Source organism: Zea mays, chromosome 2, assembly GCF_902167145.1.
Source record: "Zea mays cultivar B73 chromosome 2, Zm-B73-REFERENCE-NAM-5.0, whole genome shotgun sequence".
Taxonomy (NCBI): Eukaryota; Viridiplantae; Streptophyta; class Magnoliopsida; order Poales; family Poaceae; genus Zea; species Zea mays.
In genome coordinates, this window is record NC_050097.1 from 231,954,298 (window position 1) to 231,978,916 (window position 24,619).

The following is a 24,619-nucleotide window of genomic DNA, read 5'->3' on the forward strand; positions in this document are numbered from 1 at the left end:
CTAAGCATTTGCCATGACACTATTTCCAACCTTAGAATTGAGAATGCTAATTTGATTGCTAAGGTTGAGAAGTTAAATATTTGTGATGATTCAATTGCCAATATTAGAAATGATAATGCTAGTTTAATTGCTAAGATTGATAAATTGAATGCCTCTCTTGCTAGCCTTAGGAATGAGAATGAAAAATTAATTGCTAAGGCTAAGGACTTAGATGTTTGCAATGCTTTTATTTCCAATCTTAGAGATGAGAATGCTATTTTACATGCTAAGATTGTTGAATTAAATGATTGCAAACCCTCTACATCTACCGTTGAACATGTTTCTATTTGCACTAGATGTAGAGATGTTAATGTAGATGCTATTCATGATCACCTTGCTATGATTAAACGACAAAATGATCATATAGCTAAATTAGATGCTAAAATTGCCGAGCATGAACTAAAAAATGAGAAATTTAAATTTGCTCGTAGCATGCTTTATAATGGGAGACGCCCTGGCATTAAGGATGGCATTGGCTTCCAAAAGGGAGACAATGTCAAGCTTAATGCCCCTCCTAAAAGATTGTTGAATTTTGTTAAGGGTAAAGCTCCCATGCCTCAGGATAATGAAGGTTACATTTTATACCCTGCTGGTTATCCTGAGGATAAGATTAGGAGAATTAATGCCAAGAAGACTCATTCTCACCATGCTTTTATTTATAAGAATGAGGCTTCTAGCTCTAGGCGTTCTACACATGTTAAAATGCCTAAGAAGAAATCTCCTATTGCATCAAATGATCATAATGTTTCATTCAAAACTTTTGATGCTTCTTATGTGCTAACTAATAGATCAGGCAAGGTAGTTCCCAAATATGTTGGGGGCAAACACAAGGGCTCCAAGACTTGTGTTTGGGTACCCAAGGTGCTTGTTTCTAATGTAAAAGGACCCAAGATCGTTTGAGTACCTAAGAACAAGGCCTAAATTTGTTTTAAAGGTTTATGCATCCGGGGGCTCAAGTTGGATCATCGACAGCGGGTGCACAAACCACATGACCGAGGAGAAAAGGATGTTCTCCTCCTATGAGAAAAACCAAGATCCCCAAAGAGCGATCACATTCGGGGATGGAAATCAAGGTTTAGTCAAAGGATTGGGTAAAATTGCTATATCACCTGACCATTCTGTTTCCAATGTTTTTCTTGTAGATTCTTTAGATTACAATTTGCTTTCTGTTTCTCAATTATGCAAAATGGGCTACAACTGTCTTTTTACGGATATAGGAGTTACTGTCTTTAGAAGAAGTGATGATTCAGTAGCATTTAAGGGAGTATTAGAGGGTCAGCTATACTTAGTTGATTTCAATAGAGCTGAACTCGATACTTGCTTAATTGCTAAGACTAACATGGGTTGGCTCTGGCATCGCCGACTAGCCCACGTTGGAATGAAGAATCTTCACAAGCTTCTAAAGGGAGAGCACATTTTGGGACTAACCAATGTTCATTTTGAGAAAGACAGGATTTGTAGCGCATGCCAAGCAGGGAAGCAAGTTGGTGTTCATCATCCACATAAGAACATCATGACAACTGATAGGCCACTCGAGCTCCTCCACATGGACCTATTCGGCCCGATAGCTTACATAAGCATCGGCGGGAGTAAGTACTGTCTAGTTATTGTGGATGATTATTCTCGCTTCACTTGGGTATTCTTTTTACAGGAAAAATCTCAAACCCAAGAGACTTTGAAAGGATTCTTGAGATGGGCTCAAAATGAGTTCGGCTTGAAGATCAAGAAGATAAGAAGCGACAATGGGACAGAGTTCAAGAACTCTCAAATTGAAGGCTTTCTTGAGGAAGAGGGCATCAAGCATGAGTTCTCTTCTCCCTACACGCCACAACAAAATGGTGTAGTGGAGAGGAAGAATAGAAATCTATTGGATATGGCAAGAACCATGCTTGATGAGTACAAGACTTCGGATCGGTTTTGGGTCGAGGCGGTCAACACCGCTTGCTGCGCCATCAACCGGTTGTATCTACACCGAATCCTCAGGAAGACATCTTATGAACTCCTCACTGGTAAAAAGCCCAATGTTTCATATTTTAGGGTCTTTGGTAGCAAATGCTTTATTCTTGTTAAAAGAGGTAGAAAATCTAAATTTGCTCCTAAGGCTGTAGAAGGCTTTTTACTTGGTTATGATTCAAACATAAGGGCATATAGAGACTTTAACAAGTCCACTAGACTAGTTGAAGTCTCTTGTGACATTGTGTTTGATGAGACTAACGGCTCTCAAGTAGAGCAAGTTGATCTTGATGAACTAGATGATGAAGAGGCTTCGTGCATCGCGCTAAGGAACATGTCCATTGGGAATATGTGTCCTAAGGAACCCGAAAAGCCCCCACAAGCACAAGATAACCAATCTTCCTCCATGCAAGCATCTCCACCAACCCAAGATGAGGATGAGGCTCAAGAGGATGAAAATGAAGATCAAGAAGATGAGTCATCTCAAGAGGAGGACAATGATCAAGGGGGAGTTGCTAATGATCAAGAAAAGGAAGATGATAAAGATCCAACGCCGCCACACCCAAGAGTCCACCAAGCAATACAACGAGATCACCCCGTGAATACCATCCTAGGAGACATTCATAAGGGGGTAACCACTCGATCTCGTGTTGCTCATTTTTGTGAACATTACTCTTTTGTTTCCTCTATTGAGCCACACAGGGTAGAGGAAGCACTTCAAGATTCGGATTGGGTGTTGGCGATGCAAGAGGAGCTCAACAATTTCACAAGGAATGAGGTATGGCATTTGGTTCCACGTCCTAACCAAAATGTTGTAGGAACCAAATGGGTCTTCCGCAACAAACAAGATGAGCATGGTGTGGTGACAAGGAACAAGGCACGACTTTGTGGCCAAGGGTTACTCACAAGTTGAAGGTTTGGATTTTGGTGAAACATATGCACCCGTAGCTAGGCTTGAGTCAATTCGTATTTTACTTGCCTATGCTACTTACCATGACTTTAAGCTCTATCAAATGGACGTGAAGAGTGCCTTCCTCAACGGACCCATCAAGGAAGAGGTCTATGTTGAGCAACCTCCCTGCTTTGAAGATAGTGAGTATCCTAACTATGTTTACAAACTCTCAAAGGCGCTTTATGGGCTAAAGCAAGCCCCAAGAGCATGGTATGAATGCCTTCGAGATTTTCTTATCACTAATGGCTTCAAAGTCGGAAAGGCCGATCCTACTCTCTTTACTAAGACAATTGAGAATGATTTGTTTGTATGCCAAACTTATGTTGATGATATCATATTTGGGTCTACTAACAAGTCTATTTGTGAAGAGTTTAGTAGGATTATGATTCAAAAATTCGAGATGTCTATGATGGGGGAGTTGAAGTATTTTCTAGGATTTCAAGTGAAGCAACTCCAAGAGGGCACCTTCATTAGCCAAACGAAGTACATTCAAGATATTCTCACCAAGTTTGGAATGAAGGATGCCAAGCCCATCAAGACACCCATGGGAACCAATGGGCATCTCGACCTTGACACGGGAGGTAAATCCGTAGATCAAAAGGTATACCAGTCGATGATAGGATCTTTACACTATTTATGTGCATCTCGACCGGATATTATGCTTTCCGTATGCATGTGCGCAAGGTTCCAAGCCGATCCTAAGGAAGTTCGCCTTAGGGCCGTGAAGCGAATCTTGAGATATTTAGTTCAAACACCTAAGTTTGGTCTTTGGTACCCCAAAGGATCCTCTTTTGATTTATTAGGATATTCCGATGCTGATTGGGTAGGGTGTAAAATTGATAGGAAGAGCACATCAGGGACTTGTCAATTTCTAGAGAGATCCCTGGTGTCTTGGGCTTCAAAGAAACAAAACTCAGTAGCTCTTTCTACCGCCGAAGCCGAGTACATTGCTGCAGGCCATTGTTGCGCGCAATTGCTTTGGATGAGGCAAACTCTTAGGGACTATGGCTACAAATTTAGCAAAGTCCCTCTCCTATGTGATAATGAGAGTGCAATCCGCATGGCGGATAATCCCGTTGAACACAGCCACACTAAGCACATAGCCATTCGGTATCACTTTCTGAGAGATCACCAACAAAGGGGGGATATCGAGATAGCCTATATAAACACCAAAGATCAATTGGCCGATATCTTTACCAAGCCATTAGATGAGAAAACCTTTACCAAACTTAGGAATGAGCTAAATATTCTTGATTCTAGGAATTTTGATTGATTCTTTGCACACATAGCTCATTTATATACCTTTGATCATGTCTCTTTTATATCTATGACTAATGTGTTTTCAAGTGTATTATTATGCTTAGTCATAGAATTGAAAGGGAAATAGAGTATTCGGCAACAAAGGCGCTTCCACTCAACTCCATCGATATTTGCCGGTATTCCGCATAGTTCTCCACTTTGGTATAATCTTCACTCATATCTATTTGTTTGCCATTGGGGAGAAAAGTTAAAGGGCTTGTATTTCACTCACAAGTATCCGTTTTTGGCGATTCATGCCAAAGGGGGAGAAAGTATGAGCCCAAAGCAAAATAACCACACCACCACCGAATTTTAAAATGAAGTTTTCAAATTGATATCTTATTGTGTTAAAAAGGGGGAGAAAGTAGTATCTTCAAAAATTTCTAAAACCCTCTTGAACACTAAGAGGAAAATTTCCTTTAGGGGGAGTTTTGGTTAAGTCAAAGGAAAAGCATTTGAAACAGGGGAGAAAATTTCAAATCTTGAAAATGCTTCTTTCAATCTTATTCATATACCTTTGACTATTTGCAAAATGTTTTGAAAAGAATTTTACAAAGGATTTGCAAAAATAAAACTCGTGGTGCAAGCGTGTCCAAAATTTTAACTAAGAAGAAAATAATCCATGCATATCTATTGAAATAATTATTGGTTTCAATTCTAAGCAACCTTTGCACTTATCTTATGCAAACTAGTTCAATTCTGCACTTTTATTTTTGCTTTGGTTTGTGTTGGCATCAATCACCAAAAAGGGGGAGATTGAAAGGGAAATAGGGTCAAACCTTTTCCAAATGAATTTTGGTGGTTTAATTGCCCAACACAAATTATTGGACTAACTAGTTTGCTCTAGAATATATGTTCTACAGGTGCCAAAGGTTCACAACAAACCAATACAAAGACAAAAGAAAGGGTTCAAAACAAAGGAGCAAATTTAAACCGAAGGCTGCCCTGGTCTGGCGCACCGGACTGTCCGGTGCACCACCAGACTATGTCCGATGCACCAGGGTGGATCAACTCAAACTTGCCAGCCTCGAGAATTTGGGGAGGCCGCTCCGCTATAATTCACCGGACTGTCCGGTGTAACACCGGACTGTCCGGTGTGCCAACGGAGCAACGGCTACTTCGCGCCAACGGTCGTCTACAAGTGAACAGTAAAAGCAAACAGTGCGCGCCTGCGTGCGCAGGAGTCAGAGCAGGCGCTAGAAGATGCGTCGAACAGTCTACAGGACCTATCCGGTGCACCACCGGACTGTCCGGTGGCCCCACAAGTCAGAGCTCCAACGGTCGGAACACAACGGCCTGGTGACGTGGCTGGCGCACCGGACTGTCCGGTGCGCCATTCGACAGAAGCCTTCACCAACGGCCATATTGGTGGTTGGGGCTATAAATACCCCCCAACCACCACTCTTCAAGGCATCCAAGCATTCAATACACCTCATTCAATACAAGAGCAATACACAACACTCCAAGACATAAATCAAAGCCTTCGATCGAATCAAAGTCCCCAATTCAACTCTAGTATTTAGGACTTGTGAGGAGATCGACTTGTGTTCCTTTGTTGCTCTTGTTGCTTGGTTGGCTTTCTTCTTTCTCTCATTCTTACTCTCAAAACCTTGTAAGCGAAGCAAGAGACACCAATTGTGTGGTGGTCCTTGTGGGGTCTAAGTGACCCGGGAAATCAAGGAAAAGCTCACTCGGTCTAAGTGACCGTTTGAGAGAGGGAAAGGGTTGAAAGAGACCCGGTCTTTGTGACCACCTCAACGGGGAGTAGGTTTGCAAGAACCGAACCTCGGTAAAACAAATCACCGTGTCTCACTCCTTATTTGCTTGTGATTTGTTTTTGCCCTCTCTTTCGGACTCGATTATATTTCTAACGCTAACCTCGGCTTGTAGTTGTGCTTAAGTTTCTAATATTCAGATTCCGCCTATTCACCCCCCTCTAGGCGACTTTCATGGGGCGGTAGACGCGTGGGGAAGGACGGCCCGTGAATCAGATGCTGGGTTCCCAGCCGGCCGTGCGAATGGCAGGTGGGCCCCCAGCGATAACACAGCATAGACGTGCACGAGCGACTTACAAACCGGGTCCACGCAGCAGCGGCATCGGTTAGATGGGCCAGCGCCTAGGAGAAGGGAAGAAGTGGGCCGAGTTCAAAGGAGTTGGGCATAGTCACGGTTTTTATTCTTTGCTTTTCCTTTTTTATTTTCCTTTTCTGTTTTCTTTCCCCTTTATTTTAGATTTCAGAATTTAGATTCTAATTTGGTTGTGAGTTTCTCATTTGGGATAATTGAACAACTTCAAGTCCAAGCATAGGAAGAATCTAGTTTTATTTATGTATTTATTTTCTGTATATAGTATTTTCTCCCTCTCTTTCCCCTTTTTCTCTGCTATTTAAATTCCTAGATTTGCACCTTGAGCCTTAAATCTCCATTTGGATATTATTGTATTTTATTTCTATTGTTATTATTATCCATAGATGCACAAACACAATATAACCCAGCATGATGCGCAAATTATCTTGAAATCACTAGTTAATTAATCACTTGAAATGTAGTAGTTCACATGTGCTAATGGATAGAGGTAAACATATAAAGGATAAACATCTCCTTTCTTATACTTTTATAATTTGGGTATTACATTGCCCCCCAGGGATCATGCTTACTCCGAGCTTATCTCGGAACGTCCCGGCTATTTCTTCCCTCACTATATCAATGGCAGCCGGTGGGAGACCACCGCCTTTCTGGTCAAACATAAGTGGGGTTGGCTGGATATTAGCATATTGTCTTCACCCCCATTGGTTTGAGCTATGTGGTGCATTACTATTTGCCCTATATGGCTCATATGATTGATCGTTCCTTTCTGGCCTTCTAGGCGGGGCCGGAAAGCTTTCCTGGGCTCGGGATTCTGTATTAATGGGCTGATGCATTGCATAGTGTGATGGGAAGTGTTGCTGAAACGGGCGAGGATTTATGTAACAATCCTCCTCAAAAAATTCTGCGTCGAACCGTTCGGTTGGATATACGGACTGTCCGGCAGTATGCGCGGGCTGTCCGGGTATGTGTCCGGATCGTCCGTGATTGTGCGCGGACCGTCCGTTGCTGTATGCGGACGGTCCGACTGGGTAGTTTAGAGTTTGTGCAGTACGTTGGGGCTCGGATGTATGTCTCGGTAATTCATTAAAATTGGGACCGGCCGTTGCTAGCCCGGACGGTCCGCGCTCACGTGCGGACGGTCCGGAAACATGTGTAGATCGGCTAATTTACCGCCATTTTATGGTTGCTCGGGGCATGTGTCCATCGGCATCCCATAAAGGGGTTGTAACTGGTCGTGACAACTTGTAGCCAATGAATTACGCGTGTTTCCTCCCAATTCAACCTCATGCGAAGGAAAATTTGCAACAGTAGATTTATCAAACGTACGTACTAGCCTCCTATAATCATTTTGCATAACCCCTATGATATTTTGCATTTGTTCTCGCTGTTCATCTACATAATTCTTAAGAGATTGTAGCTCATTTGTGTGGCTTACCTCGTGGGTAGTCGTGGTAGGACGAAGCGAAGCCAGATCCGTCGCCCGTTGCTGAACGACCTTGTTGTTTCAGTCTACCTTAAAGTTGGCCAGGAACTTCGCCCTTGCCTCTTGGATCAGCTGCTCCTTGTGCTCCTCAAACTAGAGTTGTTCGTCAGTCGGTAAGGTTTCCCAAGTCGGCTCTATGATATTGCTGGGGGAGACTTCAGAACTATCCTTTGAACCGGACATTGATGGTCGATTTGATGAGTCTATATGTGTTGGTCCCCAGCAGAGTCGCCAAAAGTGTGTTGGTGCCTTTTTCGGGCGCTAATCACTAAGAACTGCGGCGATGCTCTCTGCACAGGGGCGGACGGTCCGCGGCCAGGGGCCGGATGGTCCGTGACCTGGCACAGGGCTTTGGTTTTCCTGCCTGGCGGCCGGACGGTCCGCGCACCAGGGCCGGACGGTCCACGCGTGCGTAGGGACGGCGAAGGTCGCCTGCGGCGCTTAGATCTCGCTCCCGAGAGGGACCCCGTTGGGGAGGAGAGATCCTAGGTGTTGTCTAGGCTCGGTAGACCGACCTAGACTCCTCTAATCGACGTAGAGTCAAAGAGAAGCAGGGAATTTAGGGATTGAAAGGCTAAACTAGAACTAGACTAGAACTATTCCTATTTGTATAAGAAATAAACGCGAGATGAACTGGTTATTGATTCGATTGATTATATCAAATCGGTCGTATTCCTCTGTATTTATAGAGGAGAGGGGCTGAATCTGTTACAAACAAACTCTTCAAGCTAATTCCGAGAATCTAGTCAACAAACACAGAAAAAAAATTCGGAACCCTAATCTGTTCTGCATGCGCGCGGACCGTCCGGACCTCAGTTTGGTGCTCGACAAGAGTAATACTTATGCCTGTAATGAACCGTTTTTTTTTTTGCCTCGACTTTTGTTTAAAAAAAGAAGCACGTGGACTGACCACTAGGGTGAGAGAGAGAGCTAGCGTAGGGCGTCGTAGCGGCCGGTGCGCGGCGGTGGCAGGCGGGTGCCTGGCTTCCTCCCGTGACCACGCGCGCCTCCATCGTCCGTCCGCCCGTCCGCTCCTCCGCGCGGCGGTGGCAGGCGGATCGGGCATTGACGACGCGGCGGCGGCGGCTGGGCTCTGGGCGCGCGCGCGCGGGGGAGCGGCCTGCGGGTCGGCTCGGTGCCTGCCTGCCTGTCTGCCGTACATGCGCGCCGTGATCCCTGGTATGCGCACGCGTACGTACGTGCGTACGTACGTAGCCTCCTATCCAATACATTGTATACGTAATATGGGCCACCGCTGTTCCGAATAACGACGGCATCGGTGATGGTCGATTGCACGTACGAATACATGTAGTACTGGTACACCTTACCCACCCACACGCACGCGCTTTTATTATACGGCGGACCAGGCTCTCTCGCGCATGCAAATGCACAACGCTCACTGTCCGTCCGGCCCCGCAATCACAGGCTTAGGAACCGCATCACCGCGAACTCACTGCCTGCCTGCCTAATGTGCAACAAAAATTTTGCACCCTAATTTCCATCCCAGATCATCGTGTCAGTTCTGAGAAAGTAAACTACTCAAAAGGGAACGTGAATATTAAAGTAAGGGTCAAAGCGCTCCTCGGTGTTTTTTCAGGGCGTCTCAGAGAGTCGGCACTAACCATTGATCCTCACTGGAGCACCTCACACAAGAATGTCATTCTCACATCTTCCACACACAAAAAAAAAAGAAACCAAGTGCTTATCTACAAGCTGGTTCTCCGTTGCTCGGGTACGATAAACCGCTCACCACCACCACGTACGGCTCCGAGCCAAGTCACCTACAAACTCTCCATGTGATGATCAACGTACTTTCCAAACGCAGTCGAATCGTCTAGGTCATGCCAATAACCAAGAATAACAAGGCAAGAGCCCTCACTTGACTCTACTAAACCCAATGAGATCAATTGACGCGCCCTGATTACTTTAGTACTATATGCTAGTGAGATCGTTGATCAAGCGAATCTTTAACTCCTAAATCTCTCACATCCTAAATCTCTCACTAGTCAATGGCTCTTTTTTCAACATTAAAGTTGACATATATATGACCGATGTATCAGATATTAAACTTTATATACTGCATTTTATCTTGGCCAAAAGGTCGAGAGAAAAATATGAGTTTAAAAGAAGACCTGCACCTTTTTTTATATAGTTAGCGATATGGTACTATCTGGGAGTGCTTCGTTGCCTGCGGGTTCATGTTCTGTTTCCTTCCTCATTCTCCCATCCCCACAAAACTCATTCACATTTCCACGTACATCTCACGCCTAGCTAAAATTAAATTAAAAAACAGGCACCAAGGAGATTCGAACCTGTGACCCCTCGAGCAAATGTGCTCATAGCTACCACTACACCACATGTGAGTTTATATTTATATCTATTATAGTAAAAACATATACTACATCTCTCCCGAAGCCTACTTCCTACACTTGCACAATGTGTAGTAGTAGATAAGTATCACCGAGATTATTAAATTATATTTTTTGATTAAGGGAGTAGTATTTAAAGAAGAGTCTTGCATGAAATTTCTTTTGTTTGAATAATGTTTCAACTTAAATTCCTTTTTTACATGTGTGACATTTATTCTTCGTAATATTTTTTTCCATGGATCTGACTTATAAGTCATTTTCATAAACCAATGCCAAAGATGAATCCATATTTTTTACTTGGAAACCCCGAACAAACACCACCAGCACGAGGCGCTCGCGTTGGCGTCGCTCATCGACGACGAGAAGAAGCTTGACGACTACCAGTTTGACCTCTGGAAGCAGTCCTACGTGGCCAATGTGCCGCTGTGTACGGCAAGCTCCGGCGCAACCGCTGCTTAGACGCAGTCCAGAGCAGTTGTGCCGCGCTATCCATCGTCAAATAGGGGGACCTCATGGTCGTCGCCAATGCCGACGACTCTCGGGTTGTTCTGGGCACCGCAACCGACGACGGCGCCATCACGGCGTCCAGCTCATCATCCACATGAAGCCCAACCTACCACGTAAGTCGCTACCGACCGGCCATAAATTCTTGTGCACTGGGATGAAGGTCATTATTGTTGTTGTGTGAGTGTCCTCGAACAAGATGTATGTAGAGGAGTAGCACATCCGGTGGTGCAACGACCAGGTGTACTACCTCGTTGATGAGCCCGGGGTGCACTTCATTTGGCAGCTCATCCAAAAGTCATCGGTACTCACCATGTCGCGCGCGTTCGACGACTACTATATCAAGTATTATGGCGTCATCTCGGCGCCAGAGGTGACGCAGAGGAGGACCGACAACAATGACCACTCGCCATCGTCGAGGTAGCTTTTGTACCGGCATGCCTTTAATTCTCTTCGCAAACACACACTTGCCTTTTGTTTAAGCAAGCGTGTATGGTGGTGCGTTCCTGATAACTAACGATGTACGACGGAACTTCTACCGTCAGGTGTGGCACATGCTCTCCAATGATGAGACCATGCAAATCATGACATATATCGAAGTCTGCATGATACTGATGGTTGCAATGTAGTAGTGAAACAACTAAATTAAAATAACAAAATTTATGTATGGCTAGGATCACAAATAGATTATGAAATATTTTCTTATAACAATATAAGACACATTTTGTATATAAGTTATTATGGTATTATATATTTCCGTTGCAACGCACGGGTACTCACATGTTAGATTAGAAAGTAGTATAAGAGCTTTTTTTTTTAAGAAACGACAATAGAATTAGTGAAAGTGGTGCTTAAGTAGAGATTTCCTAATATCCCGAACCATATGATGTGTCCATGTACTGCTCAAACGCAACCACTGCATGCCAGCATCCAAATTAAAATAATAGTATTTCGGCTAATTACGTAATTAGTTCTACTGCCTCCACCTGGCACTCGAGACTTGACAGAATGCCAAGGAAACGCGGAGCCGTAGGGCCCACCTACCAGCAGGTACCCTACCGAAAACAAAAGAGAGAGAGAGAAAGGAAGAAAACAAAACGTTTTCGATCACATCATCGGGCTTGGGCATGTGTGGAGCCGAAACAGAGCAAAGCAGAGCATTGCTCCGTTTTCTCTTGGCCGCAAGGAGAAGCAGACGTGCACCGCCATGGCGGTCAGCAGCTCCGGAGATCCACGACGAGCTCCCGCATCAGCGCCTCGAACACGGCCGCCTCTACCTCGGCGCGGACGTCGCGGCGCTCGGGCCCCACGTCGGCGGCGACTAGCCTGGAGGTCGGGAGCTCGGACGCCACCAGCTGAGACGCCCGTGCCAGCTCCCCCGTGTGCGCGTCCCAGTCCCAGTAGGCGGTGGCGGCGGACCTGTCGTCGCGGCAGCTCTTGGGGCTGACGCAGTAGCCGCCGTAGTAGCAGTCCTCGTCGGCGTCGGCGTCGGCGTCCCTGAGGTGGAGGTGCTCGGACTTGGCGAGCAGCGCGGGGCTGTACGCCGCCGCGTCCAGGAGGTTCCGGAAGTCGTCCATGGCGGCGGCGTCCTTGGACGACGGGGACAGCAGGGTGGCGTGGACGGGGGAGCTCTCGAACGGGTGGTCCAGGACAGAGACGGGGCTCAGCTGCTGCTTCTCATCGTCGTCGCAGTCGGAGTCGTTGTAGCGCCCCGCGGTGGCGGCGTCCTGCGCCTTGACGACGACGACGACGACGTCGGAGGCGGCGGTCTTTACGGCGTCCAGCTCCACGTAGCACGACGCCGGCGCCACGGCAGCCGGCAGCTTCAAGGAGCCGGAGAAGTGCAGCGCGGCCGCGGCGGGCTTCCGCTGGCGCTGGGCCGCCGCGCTGCTGCCGCGGAGGATCTTGGAGAGCAAGAGCTGGAGGAGGCCGCCGGCAGCATGCTGCCGGGCGGGCTTCAGCTTGGCCGCCTTGTTCTTCTTGCTGGCCAGGCGCCTGAGCGCGGCCGCGGCGTCGTTGCCGGCGGCCGGCCAGCACAGCGCGGAGTCGTAGCCGTCGAGGAGGCGCGAGGAGCAGCAGCCCTTTTCGAGCAGGTGCAAGTCCAGGACGAAGGGCTCCTGCTTCTCCTCCAGCAGCTCCGACAGGCGCCGGCCGGACGACGACGGTGACAGACACGCCATCGTGTAGAGTTGTTGTGTAGGCAGCACGGACCACGGAGAGGTGAGCCGTGTGCGAGCGTTGGAGTCTGAGGAATGAGCAAACCGAGGGGAGGGCACATCCGCACATCACTGTGGATGCCGGGAGTGCGGGGAGCTTATAAATGGAGACAGAGAAGGGGCATGGCCATGGCCAACCAACCTGTTCACTATCCGTACGTGAAAAAAATGGACAAACAAACATATTATAAAACCAACGACCTTAGCTTGGAACACTTTTTTTTTTGTTGCCAGTTCATTTTTTTACTTTCAATTACTTGTAATTCGTTTAGTGGATATCGAGCTATCTCGACTCATTATGGTTCGTTATTGTAACGAATTAAACTCGGCTCGGCTCGTTATACTAACGAGCTAATCATCTGGCTCGGCTCGATTCGTTAGGAAACTCGAGCCAGCTCGTTAGGTTCGCGAGCCACATAACTAAATACAAAAATCTATGTACATAAATATATATATATAACCGAAAATCATATTTTAAGTGTTTAACACTACAAACCCAAAACATTTATAATATTATTATCATATCATCGTCCTAGCTTCTAACTTTTAATATTAAATTAAATATCCAAATATGTATTAACTTACAGATTTACAAACTCTTATTATAATAAGATAGCAACAAGCATCATTATAAAGCAATTCATCATCCATTCTACGAACATGTAACATTTCATTGCACAACACTAATATCATATGCTGCTAGAAACAAAGTTTACAAAACCACAATCAATAATCAAATATTAAATATGCAATGTAGGTATGTAGCCATACAAAAATGCAAATATTTAAGCATATTGCATGTCACATCCACACATATCTATACCACAGTTCATAACTACAAGAAAATATGACTATAAGAGATGAGACGACACCAACGACTAGATAAAACTTGTGTTGTGGCTTGACTCATTTGGCTCGTGAGCTAGCTCACGAGCTAACCCGAGCTGGCTCATTAGAGAACCGAGCTAGAATGCTAGCTTGGCTCGCTACAAAATTAAAACGAGCCGAGTCGAGCGAGTTATCGAGCCACGAGTATTTCATCTAGGCCTACTTCCAACCAACTTTAAGATAGGAAATATGCAAAAGAATGTATTTAAGTTCGAGGAGTTAAATAATCCAAGCATTAACTAAATTTATATAAAAAGTATAAACATTTATAATGCAAAAGGAATACTACTGGATTAGTGTAAGAATATTTTTAGAATAAATTTATCTGGAGAAATAAATAACAATGCTATTTTGTATAAATTTAATTAGATTTAATCTAAATTATTATTCAATCTAAATAATAGATGGATGCGAGCAATGAACTTAAATTCAATACCATATCTTGAAATATATAACTCAACTCATAAAAAACAACTCCAACAAAACCTTATTTTTATAATTTGTAAATAAAATATAGTGTTTACTATGAAGTGACTTATATATACTACACTCATATCGTGTCATATGCTTGTTTTCTACCTCATTCACAACCTTTTTCTTTTCTAATAATGTATTTTACTCTCTAAAATCTATGGTTTATGGCTTAACTGTTGAAACTAAATTTATTCTTAGTGCTCTAAACAGTTTAAATAATATAGTATTTTAATTTTAGAGGCATTATTTTGAGACGACTTGTCGGAGATGCTCCATCTTGTTTTTAAGGCGTAATCACTGGGAGTGCTGAAACGTGGTTGTTTCCGCAGTGGGTCGCACACTCGCACCACTCGACACGGATAGGCGAGCGCGCGTTCCAGTAGATCCCGTATTCGTCGACACCGAGGACGCCGCCCACACGATAGTCGTTCCGCGCGTTCTCAGCTGTCCGCGCTGGAATCTGCTCTCTCCTCTTTTATGTGCTCGCGTTCGATATCTGCTGCACGCTTCTACAGTTGTCTGGTACGGTGTTGCATATCACCCGCGTCCGAGACTGGATTAGAGATGGCAATGGGTACCCGCGACCCGATACTCGATGGGTATTTACTCCATTAGGGTACGTATGTGGGTTAAATATTCTATCCGTGTGTTTGTTATTGGGCAAAAATCTTCACCCAATGGGTAAACAGGTATTAGAACGTTCCGCCTTCACCCATACCCGTTAACCCGTGGGTATAAATTACCCAATATAAACTTAGCCCAAGCATGAACTTGGACTTTAGTCATCCATCTTTTTTACTATTTAACAATCTTTTAGGTCATACTGTCATATAAGGCTTAACGACAATTTAATGATCATGTAATGGAACATGTAATGTGCTATGTAGTACTATCCTACTTTTACTACTTTATCCAATTACCTTTAGTGTGTTGAATAGATGGTTAAATGATGTTAGAAATTTTGTAATGATATTTAGATGGATATACTTGGCATTTGTATGATATAATATTTTGATAGATGTTTAATTTTTGTGGGTACGAGTGACCCGATGGGTGACCCATACCCGCATGAGTATGGAGGTAAATTCATACCCACCAGTGTATATGGGTGACCCGATGAGTTATTTTTGTGTCGTGGGTGTAGGTATAGGGTAGTAATACCCGATAGGTATTTACCTATTGTCATCTCTAGACTGGATACGAGCGCTATTGGAGTTGGAGTCAGCCTAAGAACCTAGATTTTGGAAGCTATGTGAGATATAAACGTGCTAGTTTTTATTAGTTTGTTGTACTAGTTTTGGTAGTTTTTTTAATTTTTTTTAAAACTATTTATAAATCTAAGAAAATTTGACTGACATAAATAATATAGCGCCATTCAATACTAGTTTGGAAACGACGTACGAGACTATTCGGTTTCCTGACTAATAAATTATAGTGTGTGTGTCACACCGAATATTAAAACTAATTATATATGAAAACTAAATGATGAGATAGATTTATTAAGTCTAATTAATCTATTACTAGCAAATGTTTACTGAATTATCATACGAGCGAACAATAGGCTAATTAAATTTGATAGACTCGCCTTACTGTTTAGTTTTTATCTATGTAATTAGTTTTCCAACTAAACTATATATAATACTTTTAACCGATATTTAAACATCTAAGCTAATGAGACAAAGGTGTTGTTTGGTTCAAGAAATGTAACGCAAATGGTAATGGTTTACGTTCGATTACTGGCGGTAACAAATTTAAATAGGTTGATATCAAATTTTAGTGTGGTATCTTATTACGGTTGGACTAAAACAAATATGATTTAACGTTATCAGTTACCCATTACGTTACAAATATGTGAACCAAACGACACCTAAATATTATTAGTACCTTCGAATCAAACACCACCTAGGAGTAGTATCTTAGCTGTTGTGCGTGGAAACGAGGAGAATGATGCGACGGAGGGTGGTGTCAAATCGCCAGGTGGAAAACTGAAAAGGCTGGGGCTGGGAGTTGCATGGGATGAGCAGCGCTTAATTGGCGTGGAGTTGGTGGTATATTAATTCAAGTGCACTCCTCGTCGCTGCAGTGGTTTTGGTTTGTGAATCGAATCCTGACGGCGAGCAGAACAGTTTTGCGGCCAGCGTGTGACTGGACTGTGTGCATCAGGCTGCACAGTTCCCTCGTATCGCTCGACAGAGAGAGAGAGAGAGAGCAATAGGAAATGATGCAGTGGCGGAGAGTGTGTTTTGGTGCCAGTGCCATCGCTGCTGCTGCTCACAACTCAACGTTGTGAAGATCACGGAATAAAAAGACTATGTACTTCACAACTCAACGTTGTCTGAATAGAAAGGGGAGCAAATATATATATGTACAATTCCGGCATCACAACAAGCTATCAAAGTCTAGAAACAGATACATCGTATAAATTTAAAACAAAAAAGAACAAACAGGAAGACAGACAAACATCGCTACACAGTACTACACACCTCGGTGATCTTTCCCGTACATCCTACTTAGCACACGCGTATAGGATCACCAACGGAGATCCGACGGTACCCGAACATGTGGCGCATCAGGTTCGGCAGCCTTGCTGCCTCCGCCGGCACCACCGCCGCACCTGCAGCAGCTACGTCTACGTACGCAGCAGGCGCCTCGGTGCTACGGCTACGCTCCTTCCAAGACCTCCTCATCGTCCGAAGCTCATCCGCCACCTCCTTCATCGTCGGCCTCACAGCGATCCTGTCCGCGTCCAGAACGCTACACTTGAGCGCCAGCCTCCCCAGCTCGTCGAGCAGGGCGACGTCTTCCTCCGCCGTTATGACGTCCCTGTCGAACAACGCCCTCCCGGTCTCTTCCGTCTCGTACGCTCTGGTGAACCTGGCGAGGAGGCCGTCGTGGCCGCCGTCCCCGTCCCCGTCCCTGCTGACCAGCGCCATCAGGACGCCGCCGAACCTGTACACGTCGCTCTCCAGGTTCATCAGCACGGAGCCGTAGCGGGACGGGTCGTCGTTCAGAGCTTTCTCTAGAAGGCTGCCAGTGATCATCACTCCAGCACCAACAACAGAAGTAGTCTCGCTCTCCTTGAACAGCGTACATGACCTCGAGAACTCGGTGAGCTTCGGTACGAGGTTGTTGTCGAGGAGTATGGTGGACGCCGAGACGCTGCCGTGTCCGGTGACGCCAGTTTCCGACGAATGCAGGTACTGCAACGCTTCCGCGGTCTTGATCGCGATCCTCATGCGTAGATCCAGCGGGAAATCCTCCTGGCTACACAGGATGTCGAGGATGCTTCCTTTAGCGACGTACTCGTAGAGGAAAGCGGTGGTCTGGGGTTCCAGACAGCAGCCCAGAACTCTGACGATGTTCCTGTGGGCGATCTTGGACACGACCATCCCTCCGTTGATGAACGCCTCCTCAGAGCCCTCGTAGACCAATCTATGCACCGCCACCATCGTGTTGTCCTCAAGCGTTCCTTTATAAACCTCGGTTGCTGATGTACCTCCACTGAGAAGATTGGAGTAATTATGTGTGACTTCATTTATCTCCTCCTTTGTAAAAACCCTTACATTGTCCCCAAGTTCAGATATGACCTTAGAGTAGCTGCTAGCGTTTCCCTTGAAGAAGCTCAGCTTCTTCTTGAAGCTGGGCGAGCTTGAGCCTGCCTGCCTGTACTGTTTGGCCCACATGGAGTGTGTCGCCAGTATGGACTGCGGACTGGTCTTCAGTTCTTTCTTGAGCATCCGAAGGCGTTTGGCCACTTCATTCATCTGAGGACGTGTGTGGATGTTCAGTGACAGGCACTGGGATGCTAGCTTCCACGACTCTTTGAGGATCTTCACGTTGTCCTTCTCAGCTATTGCTGCATCAAACAGCTCCCTCAGCCCTTTCCCCTTGGCACAGGCTTTGTTGAACGTAGGGATCAGGTTGACGTCCCCATACTTTGCCCTCTTCCGAGTCAGTAGCTCCAAGAGGACTATACCGAAGCTATACACATCGCTTCTCGGCGACAGACACCCCTCGTGAAAGTATACAGGATCCATGTAGCCCATGCTTCCTTTCAAGGTCGTAGTGAACTGGGTAGTGCCACTGAAAAGGAACCTTGACAGTCCAAAATCTGATACCTTTGTCGTCAGATTGTTGTCTAGAAGTATGTTGGCGGGTTTAATGTCGCCATGGTAAATATGGTTGTCGCTCTGCGAGTCCATCGAATGCATGTAGCTCAGCGCCTCTGCACACCCTATCGCGATGCCCAGCCTCACGTCCAAAGGGATAGAGGCGTCGCTTCTGTGGAGTATGTCGTCGAGGTTTCCGTTGGAGATGTACTCCGTCACCAGCATCAGAGTGCTTTCGCCAATGCAGTAGCCTATGAGTTTCACCACGTTGTTGTGGTTCATCACGCTGTGGATGTTCACTTCATCCATGAACTCGTCGCGCAAGTCCTGTCGGATGTATCTTTTCACTGCCACCAGATCATCGTCGGCGTCAAGGACCCCTCTGTAGACTTCTCCGAAACCACCTTTTCCGATAAGAGTGCTGTAATTGCTAGTGATACTTGCGATCTCATCTTCTGTGAAAATTTTGATTTTTTGACTCATTGAACCCATGGGTGAGATCTGCAGTCATAAGCTAGTTTTCTTCATATTGTGCTCCAGGCCAGTGATTTGGGTCCCATGTTCAAGATCTAAAGTTGATAGCCTGATAGAAAAAAAAATCAGTGTCATTACTTTCAAGACGAGGTAAATGTTGATTCATCTAACTTCCATCTGTTATGTGCAGAGGGTACTGTATTTGCTATTAGTTTCCTACAAGACCTGAACATTTCAGTTAGCATAGCGCACAACGTAATGAAAAATATTTGCCCTTTTGTTTGAGACATGAATGAAATTCGACCTATGTGCTTCTGTAGAATCCTATAACATTTTGTTGAGAATTAAAGGAATTCAACGAGGACAATTCATGGGTTTATCCAGCACTTGTTATTACCCCAGCTGCAATGTACTACTATCTTTCATCTTCGTTTTGTTTAAGAACACCAACAATCCAAAAGGGTTATCTAGTTAGTTTTCAGTAGGAATTCGAATCGCGGGTTTTGCTCAGCTGAGCCGATTGGATTGCTCCGAAGGAAAATCTCTGGTCATTCCTACAAAATAAAATGGAGCCACCTAATGGATGTAATTCATAGGCAACCTGGGAACTCAAACTTCATAGGCAAGTTGGCGACTTTCAGTTTCCTCCTAGTTCTAAATCTCAAGAAATTACCCACAACATCCCTAGGACGTCTCAACAACTCTCCTCTACCATTACGTATCACACCACTCTGCACAAAGATTGACGGTTGGGGCAAAACAAAACAAATAAAAGCTCTAAAATTATCTCGACGAAATGGTTTCCTGCGTCTCGGAGAAGACAGACAGAGAGATTCAGATAGGGAAACGTACCCTGCGACGGAGACCACCCGGCCCGACTCCGACTGGCTGGCCGGCCGGGCAGCCGGGGCCTCGCCGGCCGATGGGCGCCCCGCTGATTCCACCACGAAACTTCGCCGCCGCCCGGGACGTGGCGCCGACGGCGAGCAGCTTCGCCTTGCCTCCTCCCTCCTCAACCTGCGGCCTGTACCTCTGGCACTCTGCAGTCTGCACAAAGACTCGGCATTCGGAAACAAAACAATATATGAAACTTGAAAGCTCCGCAGGCAGCTGGCGTCGGGGCTGCGTTGACCGCGGCGCTGGACTTTGAAAAGTAGTACTAGATGCGACGGATAAACAGAATTAATTAGCTGAGTCCATCTAGTCTTCGTGTTATTTATGAGTAAACACCGACGTCCTCTGTATCTGTCGCGGTCATCGCCGGAGAGCCTTCGCCTTCTCCGTCGCCGTCACCAATGGGTTCCGTATTCATGGTTCCTGAAAATTATTTCGAGAGCGACAACGGATCGCGTCGCCTTCCAGATTCCAGCCTCGCCCTAGGTGAACCAAGGGATTTTTCTCTCTTCGGCAAAAGAGAGATGGCGATGGCTGCTGGCAGCTGGCTGGGCAAAAGGTAATTTGTGTCTTCAGTGTCTGCACTTTAACTCTAACCCTAATCCTCGAGCTGTTTCACGTCCTGCTTCTTGCAACACGGACGACAACCTGAAGCGGCCTTCTTGCAGCAGCACAGAGGATTTATTTATTTTTAATCTTTTTATTTTTATTTTTAAAATAGCTGCGCTTGTTTGTTTAACCTTTTAGCCACGTCAATGTGTTTGGCGCAACAAAACCACTATAAATTTATCAATATTGTGTTGACGCCGAATTGTAAATAAATCTTTTTTCATATGGTACAAGGACACCACTATACACGTGTGCAATGCACACGCTAAATTGATTAAGAGGTATAGACCTCAAGTAGGTGGGCACACGTAATACCATTAGACACACGTGTGTACCTTATTTCTGAGAAAGTTAAAGGTGTGTCACCTAGGGCTCGAACCCTGGGCCTTGAGTGTCTAAAAGTGGGACAACAAATAAAAGACCATAAAAAACATAAATCTTTGAACGCCACTTTATTTCCGACGACCTCCAGGGCTTGTCGAAAGTAAAGATAATGTCCGACGACTTCCTCGCGGCGTCGAACATAAAACAATATTCGATGTTGTCTCTCTCGTCTCTCTCTCCCTCTTGTCGTGTGCCAATGCCTCACATCTAGAGTTGAAAACGGACGGGTAAAATTCTGTCCCGACCCGTACCGTTTTCTACATTTGTCGGTGTTTCGGACCCGGGGGACCCTCAACCGAACCGACTAGTAAATTTTGTGTTGCATGCCCCTGTCCAGATGGGTTGATGCAAGATGGAACACAAGAGGAGGAATGAGGCTTATATTATCTTGCACCGGGGTGCTTGCAGTAGGGGTTACAAGCTTCGCGAGAGAGGGAACGAGTCCTAGGTCTCCTGAGAAGTCTAGTGTTGTGGAGTGGAGTTTGACGTTTGAGTGGGTCTGTCTCCATCGTCCTTATCGCCCGTGTCCCCCTCCCTCTCCCTTGAGAAGGTTCTGGGCATCCCCTTTTATAGATACAAGGGGAAGGCCCAGCTGTACATATGGGGGTGTTGCTATGTGCTAACGTGGCCGGTGGAGAAGTGCTTGAGCCCTGTAGAAGCGTAGCTGGCGGTGCGGCCCTGGGTCCTGCTGACGTTTCTTTGCCTTCATAGAGAGCTTGAGGACTATCGACGTCATGGATGCATGCGGGGAACCATCATTACTTGTGGCCGGAGTAATCTAGATGTGACACCGGTCTTGTTCCTTCGTAGCCTGAGGCGGCTAGCTAGAGGTAGGGTAATGATGTATCCCCTGTAGAGTAGTCGGTCCGAGGCCGAGGTCGGGCGAGGCGGTGACTTCTCCTGAGGCCGAGGCTGAGGTCGGGCGAGATTGTGACTCCTCCCGAGGCCGAGGCTGAGGTCGGGCGAGGCGGAGACCTCCTCCCAATAGCACTGGGCATAAAACCCGAGCCCGAAGCCCTGTACCCGAAATACCCGAACCCGTACCCGTATAGCCCAATACCCGTTACCCGAATAGCATTTGCGGGTAACAAAACTAAATACCCGAATTAAATTCGGGCCTAATCGGGTATTATGCTACGGTACCCGAAGTACCCATACTACCCGAAGTCTGCTGGCAGCGCGCCATCGCCCCTCAGTCCTCACGGTCACGGACTCACGGTCTCGCGGATAGTGGCCCAAGGCCCAAGCAGCAGCGCGCTGCGCGCCAGAGCGCCCAAGCTCCCAGTCCCAGCGGCCCAGCCCCAGACGGCCAGAGGCCCAGAGCTAGACGCAGACTCCCATCCCAATTCCCAGTCGGCCAGTCGTCCACGCTCCACGGCCAGACCCTGAGAGCTGAGACCGTGAGACGCCACAAACGGCAAACCCTAGCTGGCTAGCTCCCTGGAGGACTGGAGGTGACGGCTGCTGGCTGCAAGACTGAAGGCTCCGACGCTGTCGCTCTCGCTCCGAGGTCAGCACTCAGCACTCGGCAGTCGGCACCAGGCAAGGCAAGGCAGCAAGCCAGCAGCCCAGCACGACGGTCGCCGGCGACAGGCGACCAGCCATCACCGCGTCAGGTGGCCAGCGACCAGCGTCCAGCGGTACAGGCGTACAGCCATTAGGCGGCCAGCCGGCCAGCGCCCTCGGCCAGCGGCAGCGCGCACCGCCCAGCTGGCCAGCTTGACAGCATCAGGCGGCCAGCGCCCTCGCCCCTCGGCCAGCGCCTAACGCTCCAGCAGCCAAGTCGTCGTCGGCAAGCCACTGCGCCAGTTCATGGCTTGGCTTCATGCTGATAATCTGGTATGAAATCACCTGGCCTTTTTGTTCTGCGCTAATTTGCTCAAATCTCTGGACTGAAATTGGTGTTGTTCCTAATTGAAATCCTATGCTGAAATCTCTGGACTGAATTGGTGTTGTCTGCCTTTTGCTGTTGAACAGGTACTAGTATGGAGACATGGAGATTGGAGAGTGGTCCTGTGCGGTGCTTACTGCTTAGTGCTTAGTGTTGTCTGAATTGGTGTTGTGCGGTGCTTAGACATGGAGATAGGTACTATGGATTGAATTGATGTTGTCTGTTCTGTTGTGCGGTGCTTAGACCTGACCACCTGTTGTCTGTTCTCTATTGACTGTTGTGCTTGTGCCATTGTGCACTTGTGCCGTTGTGCGCCTTGTGCCTGAGCTAGTGCCTGTGCCACACTGCCAGTCTGCCACTGCGCAATGCGCATGCCGCATGATGCCGTTCAGGCGTTCAGCTATGGACTGAAGCGGTGAAGCCTGAGCTAGTGCGGACGTGCGGTGAAGCCTAAGCTAGTGCAGACGCCTGATGGCTGATGTCTGAAGCCTGATGCCGTTCAGCTGTTGTGCACTATTTCACTGTTTTAATTTTTAAATAATCTGTGACTGGAATATTGTTTCACTGTTTTAATTTTTAAATAATGTGTACTGTGTCTGTGTACTCTATAGTCTATATTCTCTCTATTATTGTTTCACTGAAATATTGACTATGGGTATTTTGGTATTACCCAAACCCGTACCCGAAATTACGGGTACCCAAAATTACGGGTACCCGACATTACGGGTACGAGTTCGGGTTTAGATGTTTAAAACCCGAAATATAAAAAACCCAAAAAACCCGACCCGAAATACCGGGTAAACCCGAACGCCCAGCTCTACCTCCCAAGGCCGAGGCTGAGGCCAAGGCCTGGGGTCGGGCGAGGCGGAGACCTCCTCCCGAGGCCGAGGCCTGGGGTCGGGAAAGGCGGAGACCTTCTCCCGATGCCGAGGCTGAGGCCGAGGCCTGGGGTCGGGCGAGGCGGAGCTCCCTGTTGCGCCCGAGGCTGAACTCGGGAGAGGCCGTGACTCACTGTTGGTAGTCTTACCCTGGTGGTTGGCACAGTAGTCGGAACGGGGTAAATAGTGTTGTTTTCCTGTCAGAACGATCAGTAAAGGGGCGAAGTGACTGCGGTCACTTCGACCTTGCCAACTGAGGCGCGCATGTCAGGATAAGGTGTCAGGTGATCCCTGCATTAAATGCGCATGCGATACGGTCGGCGATAAGGCGATTTGGCCGAGGTTGCTATACGACAAAGTTTGCCCGAGCTTAGCCTCGGACGAGCCGGGGGTGCGCCCGCTGCCTGAGGGGGCCCTCGGGAGAGGCGTGAATCCGTCTGGGACCACTGTTCCTGCTCGAGGCCGGGCTCGGGTGAGACGAGATCGCGTCCCTTGGTAGATGTGGCATTAACTTTGCGCTGTGCTTACCAGCCTTTACAGTATGTTTTGAAGATGTTTTTCAGCCATGCTTAAAAGTATTGGGGGTACCCCTAATTACGGTACCCGATAGTAGCCCCCAAGCCTCAAAGGGAGTGTAGGCACTCGCTTGGAGGTTATGCTGGATTTTTTGTAAGGAGACCAACCCTTCTCGGTTATGTTTTGTTCCGATGGGTGCGCGCGAGCGCACCCGTCGGGTGTAGCCCCCGAGGCCTCAAAGGAGTGGTTTGACTCCTCTGAGGTCTTAATTCTTCTTGTGATTCCTCGGTTGGCCTTGTTGTTCCCTCATGCGGCCTGGCCGCAGCCCGGGTGCATGCCAGGCTCCGAGTTTTTAAGCTGGTTTGTTGACGTGGTCAACAATTTGGTCGTGGCCTAGTGCGAGAGCGGCCTCCGAGCCTCTGCACGGAGCGAGAGGACGATCGAGGACCATCTCGGCTTTTTATTGTACGCCCCTTCGTCGCCTTTCCGCAAGGAGGAGGGGGAGAACGCGCCATGTTACCCTCGGTGGGCGCTGAACATGGTGTTTTCATTGAGTTGCTAACGGGTAATCCGAGTGGACGCCCGAGCCTTGTTCGATA

At 47.0% G+C, this 24,619-nt stretch overlaps 1 protein-coding gene and 1 long non-coding RNA gene across 2 annotated transcripts; one reads left to right on the forward strand and one right to left on the reverse strand.

The window, feature by feature from the left end:
- Nucleotides 1–16,596: 16,596 nt before the first annotated feature.
- On the reverse strand, nt 16,597–20,396 carry LOC103648069 (probable serine/threonine-protein kinase DDB_G0271682). The gene is made up of 2 exons (XM_008672570.3): nt 19,701–20,396; nt 16,597–18,957 (listed from the first exon to the last, which is right to left on the reverse strand). Exon 2 carries the CDS (start codon nt 18,864–18,866, stop codon nt 16,776–16,778), a length of 2,091 nt encoding a protein of 696 aa, XP_008670792.1. The 5' UTR covers nt 18,867–18,957; nt 19,701–20,396; the 3' UTR covers nt 16,597–16,775.
- A 1,545-nt stretch (nt 20,397–21,941) lies between these two features.
- Nucleotides 21,942–23,241, forward strand: LOC103648068 (uncharacterized). The gene is made up of 2 exons (XR_563220.3): nt 21,942–22,574; nt 22,713–23,241. It is a non-coding gene; the product is annotated as an uncharacterized lncRNA (long non-coding RNA).
- The last annotated feature ends 1,378 nt before the right edge of the window (nt 23,242–24,619 follow it).

Bases quoted from the DNA above. Each gene is read 5' to 3' on its own strand.
- LOC103648069 (XM_008672570.3), bottom strand. From the start codon at position 18,866: ATGGGTTCAATGAGTCAAAAAATCAAAATTTTCACAGAAGATGAGATC.